Raw genomic sequence first — 12562 nt, forward strand, 5'->3', positions numbered from 1 at the left:
ACATATCACAAAAATCCCTTAAAATTTAAACTTTTTGGATGACAATCTTATTGTACACCCACATGGTTTTGCTTCCCGAGAAGGATAAGTACATGTTGATTGATTCAGATTTTTTGTACCAGTGATTATTCAGTGTATCTTGTTCCTATCTCCTCTTACCGAGGACAAATACTTTTCACCAGGAGAGTGGTTAAGCACTGGAACAGGCTGCTGAGAGAGGCTGCTGAGTCTCCATCCTTGGAGATATTTGAAACTCAACTGGGCGTGACACTCAGCAAGCTGATGAAATGTTGAAGCTGGACCACTGTGAGCAGGAGTCGAACCAAGCAGAGATCCCTTCCTGCCTCAATCACTCTAGGAGCGTAGTATTTTCAATATCTCTTCAGTTCCTCCTAATTCTACCTTTTCTTCCCTCCAGAAGAAGTAATCAATGGATTCAAAGTGGGACAAATACTACTTGCATACCCTGCTGGCATTGTGTTTCTAATATTTCCTTCTCTCTTATTCTTTCTACAAAACTTTTGTTCCTCTTATTTTTCCCTGAAACAACAACTTAAAAGCCTAAATAAGCCCTCTGAATGCCTTATACCCACTATTTTCTTCCTACATTCAGGGAAACGCAGGGGCTCACAGACTATTTCTATTCCGGCACATTCTATTCCAGAAATCATACTAGCTTAAACCCATTTTGCTGTTTTCACTGAAGTGTTTTATAACTCTGTCTTTAATGACTATTTCTCTGTACAACAGTAGGACACGTGGAAGTCCTAAAAGGAGGCATCAGCACGCCAATGTAATGTATACCAATGTACAGGTGCTATCAGTAGCAAATTAAATCTCCAAAGAACATTTCCAACACATAATGAAACAAATGTCATTAATAGAGCTTTTCATCTAACAGATCCTTCATGTCTCAGGGCAGTATTTATTTACCATACTTTGTTAGGGACTAGCACACTGCCTAGTTAGTCTTCAATTATCACATCAGGTGGAGGAAAAAATCCTATTTCTATACGAGCTAAAACTGAAATTGACTTTGAATCTCTGAACTGTCAACAAATTCTTCTCTGAAAAGGCTTGTTTTGCAGAGATTATAAAGTAGGTGTCATCCTTGACACTTGCGTTCTATATTAATCTGGCAGGCCTGGAAGAGAAGCGCCGCAGAACGCTGGGCAGGATGGCGGAGGGCTCAGCTGTCACGGCGCCTGCCTCCCTCGCTTGCTTTGCAGGCAGAGACAGTGCTGTAGGTTCTCAATTTAAACTCGCTGACAAGCAAAGGAAGAATACTGGGAGAATATGTTAGCAGCCACTATGAACTCGTCTCTAGTAACAGGTCATCCTGACACTTATTTCTGGATGTTAGAAACAAAAGCCCTGATTCTATTCAAATTAAAAAAAAACCACATACGATATATCCCCATCAGATTTACAAGTTCAAGATTTACCCCGGGAAAATCCAGTGTTAAGAATACATAGAGCAAAGCCCTGCCTTCCGTCAGAATGACAAACTAGAAAGCTGCATATGATTAAGTTAATCTCTCACTTCAAATCTCCCTCGCAGAATCGCATACCACCGCTTTCTGTGTTTTGTTTAAAAGTCACAGAGTTTACTAACCACTTAATGAAGCCGCATTCCTTAAATCCCTGGCAGATTATGTGAAGTTGTTTGGTTTAGAAACATGAATTTGCCATTCCACTGCCCCCCACCCCAATGACATCTTAGTCAAAAACCGGTGTGTTTGGGGCTGCAGGCAATGAAACACAGGTTTCCTCAAAACAACTGATTCCACCAAGCAGAAGAAAACAGGAAGGTGAAAAAGTGCGGAGAGGAAGGAAGGAGCATGGCTTGCCTTTCCAAAAAAGAAAAGCTATTTTCAATTGAGCTTATCTCTTTCAGTCCCTTATTTACTTTTAATTGGAAAGAAGGAAGTGAAGAATATGAAAAGGCTTTGAAAGACATTTATAAGAGTCCTGGATAATTGTCTGCATCAAAGATGACAATTTGCTGCATGGCTGATTTCATTTAAAAGGCTTTTCTGATTCTGTGTGTCCCAGTGGCCAGCTGAAACTTTGAAAACGGATCAGGACAAAGTAGCCCTGAGCAGCGCAGGGCAAGAAGGTGCCATTAGCAGTATCCAGGATGAGGACTATGCTCCTCCTCGGAAGCTTGAAAACGTACCGTGTGTAGACCCTGCATCTAGGATTGTAGCGGGCTGCACATTTGCTAGCTGGTGGCAGAAGAGGGGAAGCAGATGAGGACTTCATGATAGTCATGCCAGCTGGTTCACAGTAGTAGCAGGCAAAAACCAGAGTGCAAATGGCCCCAGATTCCATTTACCTGAGCAGCGACCCAGCTCAGCGTTTCTGATGAAAGTCTCAGCCCAAGCACCGCAAGCTGTCGGCGACGTTCTCAGATGAGCATTAGCAAGCCCAGGCGCAATTCAGTGTGCAAGCAACAAGCTTCCAAATTTGAAATGATACAGCCGACAGGTGTTTAAGCAATAACCTCCTCCTCTATGTTCTAAGGCTCAAGATTTATGGTGTTTTGTGCCATGAGCAGAGCGCTAAAGAAAAAAAAAAAATTTCCAACTTTCGGAGCTTGTTCCCATGTTTTCTATTAAGTCCATACATCAGTGTCATTCACCAATACGAAGTCCTATTAGTCATGCTTCCAAGGAAAATGCCATTATTGCTGCTTCTTAAGCTACTGAATGATGAAAATTAGACCACAGATTTTATTTTATCGAGTTTGAGGTATTTGCCAGTCCTGTTGATTAGGGTATAATTCAACAGTATTTTACACAACTCAGATACCTTTTTGTCGTGTGACTGCTTAGAAGTCTGAAGGTTGTTATTAAATGAAAGAGAAAGAAGGTAATTACTAAATCAATGGTATAACCCTTGTGATTTGCTTTTCATCTCCTCACAGACATTACGATGAGAAAACTCAAATGAAAATCAGAGTAGGCGATACAAGGAAGTCATGCAACAAGCAACAGTAATCCATGCAGGTTATTCTCCCAAATGCCCAGTCAGAGGTCTCAGATGGCTAATGTGGTTGAAATGTGTAATTCAAAGCTACAAATAATATGTTTATGAATCTGGACATGTCCAGTGCACCTTGGAAGCAGCTGCTGGGGGGGGGGGGGGGGGGGGGGAGGCAACGCTATATCTGATTTCAGCCAAACAAGGTTGCAAACTAAATTATCTATTTCCTCTCACAGAACTGGAAGATGCAACACTGCAAAGCTTCCAGTAATCATTTTAAATGCAATTAAATCTAATTTGGATTAGATTTTAATGGTAATCTGGGAATATTACATTTGCATTGGCTATCCAGTGCATTGATTTACCCACCTGTATGCTACAACAGTAGGAGGAGTTAAATTAAAGTTAAAAAGAGAGGAATTAAAGATCAGTTACCATACGTTACAGCTTTACACTTCCATCAACATTACAGGCCAGATCTTGAAATATACAGTCTCCAGTACTAAAAACACCTATGCACATGATTAATTTTAAGCATACTGTCTCGTTCCATGAACTTCAACACACAGTGCTTATGTAACCCATTGAAAAGCTGTGTTTATGTGGGACTGAGGTATTAATTCCTACAGTAGAAAATTTACTTATTTCATATAACATACTTATCCACAGTTGCTTCAAATTACATTACAACCATTTCATAAACAACCTCCAAAACCAAGGCAGATATTTTCTTGCTTAAACTCGAGGTTAAGTCACAATGTGTATATCCTCCATCTTTTGTTCTCCTGAGCAGTTCCCCACGAAACTCAAACATACCATTTGTTTTTGCAAATCCATTTTTATCCGATCATATCGATGATTACTTGTTTCAGCAGGTTTTTATTATCAGGCAGTGACTGTCCCTCCAATATTTCCAGCAAGACGTGACTACATAGCTTGGCCTCCCTACTCCCCTCCTCCCTTTGGAAACCCAAAGCTGCTTTTTTCCCTCCTTATTCTCAACATCTTGGTAGTTCAGTTTCTTCTAAAGATATTATTCCTCAGATACATCCTATTCTGAGACTGATCACTTGTTGGACATAATTTTTCTATCATAAAACTCTCCAATGAGATTTCTCCTATACAAACTCCTCAGTAAGAGCATGGCTGTCTACTTCCTTGCAAACAAGACAAATTCCACCCAAAAGTGGCATAATCACAGTGATGCCACTGTCTTACAGAACCATGGTTCAGGGATGACCACAGAGGAAAATTATATATGGCTTGAGGAAGCTGGGGAAAGATGTGGAGCTACCACTTCATTTGCTTATCACCTATTAGCTCACCAGTCCAGTCACCCATCTAGAAACTATATCCAAGCTTGTACACCGGGAATAAGCATGAATGAAGTACAGGGATCTTAAGTGATCAGCTGCACCACAGAAGACCATCATTTCATCATCACCCAAAACCTGCAAGTAAGAACAATATCAAATCTCCCTATCTTATGTCCTGAGGGCACCCACTTTCATAAATTAAAATGCCCTGTACATGGCAGGGGCAAGAGGAGGGGAAAAGAAGGCAGCACACACAATTTTTCTCTCTCAGGAGAGGAATGTCAAAGAATTACACAACAGAGAAGCCCATCAAATTAATGTATCCCTACCAGCACTAATTACAGGTGCACTGTTTGAAACTGTGAAGCCTCCTTCTTAAGGCAGCACTACAGGGACTTATTTATCAACTGTTTTTGTCAGGTTGATTTTTATCAAGAAGCAAAATCTCTACTTAAAAATAAACAAAATCAGAGTCAGAAATTAGTAAATATATTTTAGATTGCACTTGGAGAAGCATACAGATTTTTATAAACTTCTGGTGTCAAAACATATATCCACTCAAGCCTTTTTAGTAGGGAAACACAAAAACTAGCAGAACTCCGTATCGGCTTCCCAAAAACTATTTGCTCAACCGGCAGTGGCCATCCAGGCACCCCCTAAATACCAGCAATGGAGAAGAAGAAACTGCACAGCCTTGCATTTGGTATGTGATTACAGCCACAGGACAATGGCACACGATCCTATTGAAGGGATAAGAAAGACAGGAATGATGTAACTATTCAGGTAAAACAAATATGTTCAGGTGTAAGCAAAGCTCTGCAGCACCTGCATCTCCTCCAATAGACCAGTATTTTTGTTCAACACTTTTCTAGGTTAACTTCTGCCCTATATTCATCTGTGAAGAGAAAGAGGCTTCTCAGCCAAATGACAAATTTAAATAAATTATTCTGTTCTGCCCTGAAATGTCAATTTGAAAAAAGAAATACATACATGCTCAGACAGATTTATTTCACAGTGAGAAGGGTGAACTTTCAGACTGTCCACAGCCCAATGTCAGCAAAGGTCCTCTGGAAATAACGGGAGTTGCGCCTGTCAGAGCCACACAGGCTGCACCCTGGTTTTACAGTTCTCCTTCATGGTTACGTCAATCCTCTTTACAATGTTTGATAAAAGCAGTAAAACAATGGAAGTGCTTAAAAGATTTACTTATGATTTCAACCTGCTATCTGAATCATCCAGGGATTTCTTGGAAACGATGACTAGATGCTGAAGGATAAATGTAACCTAGGGTTCTCTAGTGGGAGTTTCCATCTCACAGTACAGTTTAATGAAGTTCCCAGTAGCAAATCCTAAGATTTTAACTGAAGGCAAGGAGAGTTACTTTTATACATCACATAGACTCCACTTTATGAGCTGCCAGTTTGCATATAGGCAGTAAAAATCCCCTTGGCTAAATACAGACATTGGAATAAAGTGTCAGTTAACAGTAATTTCATCCTGCAAGTGTTCTTGCCCATACAACCTAATGAAGAGAGACTATTTTAAGATAAAGGCACTGAAAAGGAAGGAAAAAAGTGAAAAGGGAGAAAAGAATAAGAACTACAAAGAAATCACAGTGTTACACAGAACCAAAACATCCAATTATGCTTTGATCATGGCTTGAATTTTAAATGTTACTGTCATCATTATTTTCTATCGCACAACTTCTTTCAGTGATTACTTGATATCTATGATATATGTCAGATGTACAGAAAAACAAAGCATGTTATAGGCAGAAGTAGTAGCTTATCTTGCAGACATAATAAAGCCCATCTCTCAAACATTATTGAGAAGACTGTCAACAAAGCAAATCAAGCACCGAGTGGAAATGAGGCATAATGCTTAATTCCCTCAATCAGCATTTTCCTGCTTGCCAGGAGCACCTCTCTTGGGTGGGCTGACAAGGTGCAAGCTAATTTACAGATCCAGGAGGAGTCAACTGCATCCGGATAGCACTGCTCCCACGTTAATTAAGAGAAGACTGAAAAGTAAAGTTCACTCAGAAATGGTAGTGAGGGAAAAAAATAACTCAAGGAAACGTTGACTGTTATGAAGAGCAAACAACAAAGTAATCATCAGATGTTCCTATCCGTCAAATTACTGTTGTTTCCAGATTAAAGATTTCAGAAGTGTTACATCGAGCATACAGACAAGGTTACTTCCTATTTAGCTGGGAGTGCCTGATTAAAAATGGCATTAATTTCCACTTTTGCACTTGGTTCCATCTAGAGCTTTCAAAGCTGCACGGAAACACCAGACATCAGACTCTAAGGCTGGAGGGCAGAGAGGAGCCAGCGAGCCCTGCACTGAGCCGGCTCTCTGGAACATGAAGGCTCCTCTCTTTGGATGGAACCCTCTGCAAGTCAGCCCTTTGCCTGTGTACCAAAGCTTGCAAGATGAAGCAGCTATCTCACAGGTCCTCTGGGTACCAGGAATGTTACACAGGAGGAAACTGAGGACCAAGGAGCTGCCCAAGCTTTCTAGATGCTGTAAACACTTTCTGACTGAACTCAGGAGATAGCACTCATGGTGTCCAATAACTAGTTACAGTCCACAGAATTTATCATGTATAATTTACCTCGATTTTGCCTGCTGCAGAAAAACGGCAAAGACTGCAGAAGAAAACCAGTCAACATTTCGTATCTCTAACCTTCCACCCTCCCCCAGCGCGAGGTGCAACTCTCAGCTCCAGGCTTCAATTTAGGCAGAAGATGAGGGCTTCCCCATGGGACTTGCAGGGAACCAGGCTGAAGTGCTCTCTTCCTGTCTGAAGTGTGGGACTATTTCCAATGACTCTTTTGGTATTCTGTGGCATATGCTAACAACCTAATATTGTTTTGTGTTTTCTAAACACATTTTGTAACTAATATTTTCTAATTAACTAGTTTTACTACTAACTAATTTTGTAATATGATTCACAGACACAAAACAACTCTCAAGAACCTATGCAGTTACAACATAGATTCAATTAATGTTTTACAGGATAAAGAAGGTAACAGGATGAAAGGTAACTGCAGCTCCACTTACACGTTTTCAGAGCAGAATCACTGTTAATAAATCTTTAAAATAATACCGGTATTTCACTTCAAAATTAAATAATGAATCACTGCATATACAAAAGAAAACAAACACTGCCTTAATATTGTTTTTTCTTGCAAATATATTTATTTACTCTAGCTAGCTAAAAGAAAGACTGATTTTCTTGCCCTCTCACCCCTTCCCACAAGTGATCAAAGCTGTTTGTCATGTTTCACCATTTACCCAGAACAGCAGGGTGTCCCTCAGCAGACTGCTCCTTTCAGATCACTTATGTCTGCTGGAGAGACAACTCCTTTCAAAAATACTCAATGCTTGGTAAAAATCAGGTCTTTCACTGACCCCTTCTCCAGACTGTGGGTTCTCAGAGCACACAACCTTATTTAGATCCTGTTTTCCTTGAGAGGACCATGCTGTTTTTCAATCTCAAACTGATTCATCTCTTTCACATCATGCCTCCATGATACCAAACAGTCTTAATAGTAAAGCAAAGACACTCATTTAGTAACACATAAGCTTTGGGTACAGTATTAGGAACAGCACGGTTTAAGAAAAAAACAAAATCCAAAATTGTTTGACCTGCCAAAGGATATGTGCACTACTTAGACATCACCAAAGACTCTTTCCAAGACCAAGCAGTTTGGTGCTTAAAACCTTTTTTTCCTTTGCAGCCCCTTTAGCCTGCCAGCCACCTCCTCCTCTTCCATTCTGAGCTGCTTCCCTTCCATGACACCACTCATAGGCTCAAAAACTGAGATCAGCCTATATACATCATGCATATATTTGTATAGTAAAATACGGCCTCAGCAAACAATCACAATAAAAATGAATAACTAAAAGATAAAATTTCATTTTATAATTCATTCTTACATTTGATTGCAAAGCACCTACCTGAACATGTCTCCTAAGCCTTTCAGCATTCCTTTCTTTGCCTTAATTTTATCCTTCTCTTTATCTCGATCTTTCTTCTTTTCCTTTCCAGCCTTTTTTCTGTCGCCTTTATCTTGGCTTCCATTCATCTGTCTCTCCAATGAGTGGGATGGCTGGTCACTTGCTGTGGACACAGATTCTCTACCAGATCTTGAGCTTTCCTCTGTGTCTTCCTCCACTGAAAGCACATATTAAGAAAAATCAGTGGGATAAGAACAAACAACAAGGGCAGGCTTTTTGGTGTATTGCATAATGTATTTTGAAGCAGGATATATGCACAACCACAAAATATTCTTTTTTTTTTTTTAAATCAGCATCTGCTTATGTGGGGGTTTCCTGGAATGTTCATTTGTACTATTAAACTCCTAAAAGCAAGGAATCCACCTTTGCAGAACACTCTGCAAAACATGATTCGTGCTTTGTGGGTACTCTGAATAATGTATGGATTAATAAAGAGGATTAGCAAAGTGATGTTAATTGGCACATTTTGTTTCGGTATCTAAATCAGTTGAGGAGAGCTTTAGAAATATCTGCAAGAAGAAAGAACAGCAGTGCAGCATGCCCTGTCAGTAAATTCTTAGTAATACTCTCATAAAAATATGAAAGTCATTAAGGACCATTAACCCTCAATACAAGGCTTAGTAGACTTTTTCTTCTGCTGCAAGTAACATCATGGTTTTGTCACACTACTTCATTTCCTGGAGCAGTTTAAAACACATCATGCACCATGATTTTTATTCTTGGTTTTATTCTTGGTTGAGATGGGGCAGCCTGGGAGGTTCGGGTGGGGAGATTCCATCCAGCAGAACAAGTAAAATCCTTTAAGGGCAGATAACATGTTTCTTCTCTGTTTCTAATCCAAGACCAAGACTCTGAGAATCCTAAAGTATACCCAAGGTTAGATTTAACAGAGCACATGTATTTCAGAAAGTTTGAAAGAAAAATGACCAAAAGAAATAATCCATTCAAAAACTGAAAACTCCCCCAATATCTTAGTGAGAAAGAAATAAAACACTTCAAGCTCGTGGGTCAGAATCCTGCAATCATTTTGACTTAACTTAAAGCCAAGTCCAAAAATTACACTGCATGGCTGGTGAAGCTGTGACCTTCCAGGTGCTCTAACATTTTATATCATCACATTATAAGTAGGGCTACACGATCTCCCAATTTCCAACAGACAGCGCAAAGCAGCAATTATGATCACAGATGCATACTTTGCGCTGCCTCTTGTAGCTCTAATGAATACAAAGGCTCCAAACAATTTTTGGCAGTAGAAGTTGAAAAATACAGTTTTGCTTTATATATACAGTCTATGGAAAAGAAAATTTTTTTGTACTCAATAGATTTGGAAATGGCCGTGGCTTATAGAAGGAAAAAAGAATAATGTTTTAGTTTAGCATATGTTTATTACTACTTCTTCTTATTCCTACTAATATTATTGTTTCTAGACCTCCAAGACTCTTCTACAGCCAATAGAAGTGTGTAATTCTTTAGAAATTTCTCATACATAGACTACGGTAGAATATAAACTTGTTTTTCTTAGTCATCATTCATATTCACCATACAAGTAATTGAACCTGAAAAGTCTACAGATCACTGACTGAAAGCCATTCAATATTGTCTCTTCTCTCTCTCAGATACTTGCCTGCAAAATACTGTTTATTCATTAATATTACAATACACAGACCTATCCAATAGACTTAGTACTTATTCACTGAGTATCCCAAGATTTCTATAAATATTCTCCAACCCTGGAAGTTCACATAAACATATTTCAAGAAAAACATACCACGTCAGATAAATCTCAACATTAATAACTATTTTTGTATCTCAACTAGTACTCTGAAGTACAAAAAAAAAAGAAAAATAAAAAGGACAGGTGTTAGCATTTCATGTTAACTTGTCTTCAGGACCGCTATGAGTTAAGCAGATGATACAGTTTCTCAATTGTAGGCACAGTTTTAATATTCGGATAATTGTATTTTAGGAAATTAATAGGCCTGTCCTATACATGCTCCGTACTAGCTGTACTTGTACTTTTTTTGGTCACAGTGTTTCTTAATCAATGTCTGGGATGATATTTAGTTATTATTAAGGAATACCACTTTGGAATAGAGATGCTAATTTTTTGCATGTTAATTTATAGCTACAATCTGTTCCAGTTAAAACCAACTAGACATTTAAAAGCTTGTACTTGCAAATGAATATAATTAGTAAAAAAATGCATTAAATTTCTGACAAATTCTGAAGTCAAATGTTTACTTGGTACCTCATTGCTAGAATTTTAAAGATGAATCCATTTTGACCTATGGTTGTTCATATTCATATAACAATACATTACATTAATGTTAAATATGTATTAAGTGTACTGTGCTATGCTGAGTTGCTGAACAACTTCTCATAACAATACTTCCTCTTATTATTTATTGTGCATATTCTATGGAGATAATATTGCCTCCTTTCCACACTTGTGCTGCAATAAATATTTGTCTATCATACACACTTTGCTTGCAATTAACTCCGTAGCTTAGACTAAGCCCTGTGAACTAGGATGCCTGTTCTCCGGGAGTAAACTGGTGTCTCTACTGCAGTAAACAGATTTCCAGTTTTCTTAAAAGGACTGAACATGAACAAACTTGTTTCACTTTTATGCAGTACAGTCATTCTGCAATTAACATACACCTAATTACTAGTGTTTAGAACAAATGCAAATGCTGCTCAATTAAAATTCAAGCCCAGGCTACAAATGAAACTTCTAATTTTTGTTAAGTTGCAGTAATGACATTAGGTTACTGCAAAACACAGAATGTATTTGTTTTGGTGCTGTTATTTCTTTCCTTTCCTGCAACCTCCTGCCACCCCATTCAGGATGCTGAAGCCAAAAAGTTAAATTGGAGTATACTTCAAACATCAATTAAACCTGAAAACTAGTGTCATTTCATGAACCACACTGTACTAAGGAGAACTACACAATCAGGTATTATGAAGCTGTTCTCCTAATTAGGCCATAAAATGGAAAAGATGCACATGAGGAATCAAAGCTACTTAATGTGAAGCTATTTTGCCACTAAGCTTCTAGGCCCCTTATTGTGATATTTAATACAGCCCTAGATTCTAGCAATTAAGATTCAGCAAAAGATTAGAAAGCTTTGTCGATCTCTCCCAATCCAAATGCCTTGTTCTCATTCAAGACACTAAAGATAAACAATTTGCTTCCAGTCAGCTATTTCAAGTATTAAGGGGAAAAAAAAAAGCAAGAAAAATTATCTGTAAAAGCTGAACACTCACACCTTTCCACAAATGTTACTTCTTTACAGCCATTAAAACTCACGCATCTTCTCAAATACTTTTAAAAATGTTGTCCCAGAACTGGTCACTGCTATCTGATTTTCATTCTACATTTAGTAATTTAACAGTATGTTGTTCCAAGGACAGCAAGTACATTCAGAAGAGAGTCAGCCCCTTTGCCACATATGCTACCTGTATTTTTATGGCTTTCATATATGGGGTGATGACACGTTAAGAATTCCTCTATACAATTTACTGCAGTGCTATTATTTGCTACTTCAAAGAGGGTCACTGTCTGGGAGAAAGAAGCACTCTTAGCACTGAAACACTTGGAGGAGAAAGGGGAAAAAATTCAAGTAAGACAAATGGATCCAACCTCAAGGGCAAATTGACCACCAACATGTTTGCCTGGGGTTTATAATGAGAGAAAGCCACATTTTAATTTCAAACAATTATGGAATAATTAAATACAATTAAAAAAAACTTAGGCAACGTCGTTATGGCAGCAGTGAGGCATTAGTTACATTAGGACCAGATTGTTAAATTAACTTCTACATATTCGTATGTGCCCAGGCTTTGTCCAGCTAAAGACACCATTTGGTAAAATCTCTGGAACCTGAGGCCACATATAATTTACACGAAGTGGAGCAGACTGCAGTGCTTTCAGTTTTAACACAGGTACAGACATGTTTTCAGAAAGACAGAGCTGAGGACCTAGCATTTTTTGCTGCTCCCAGGCAACATATGGCTGGGCCAGCTCTTAAGCTCCCACGGCCACTGTGAGAAGGAGAAGACCTTGAGGACTGACTTCTGTCCAACCAACTTACTGTATTTGCTTTGCTATTCATCTGCTTCTATTAGCCTGGCTCTGCAAATTTCTGGATTACTTCTTAGATGTTTTATTATAATATATGGAAGCTATTAAAACACAAGTAACTCAACAGAATGCACAGTTCTATGCGCAT

At 38.7% G+C, this 12562-nt stretch overlaps 1 protein-coding gene across 12 annotated transcripts in view; it reads right to left on the minus strand.

Moving 5' to 3' along the window:
• The window catches only part of PARD3 (par-3 family cell polarity regulator), a 467456-nt gene that overhangs the window by 134618 nt on the left and 320276 nt on the right, over positions 1-12562 (minus strand). For all 12 annotated transcript variants that reach the window (XM_076331853.1, XM_076331849.1, XM_076331848.1 and 9 more), the window contains one exon: positions 8271-8487. In XM_076331853.1, the coding sequence (XP_076187968.1) occupies positions 8271-8487 (217 nt within the window). The remainder of the gene's footprint in view (positions 1-8270; positions 8488-12562) is intronic.

This window comes from Aptenodytes patagonicus, chromosome 2, assembly GCF_965638725.1.
Source record: "Aptenodytes patagonicus chromosome 2, bAptPat1.pri.cur, whole genome shotgun sequence".
Classification (NCBI taxonomy): domain Eukaryota; kingdom Metazoa; phylum Chordata; class Aves; order Sphenisciformes; family Spheniscidae; genus Aptenodytes; species Aptenodytes patagonicus.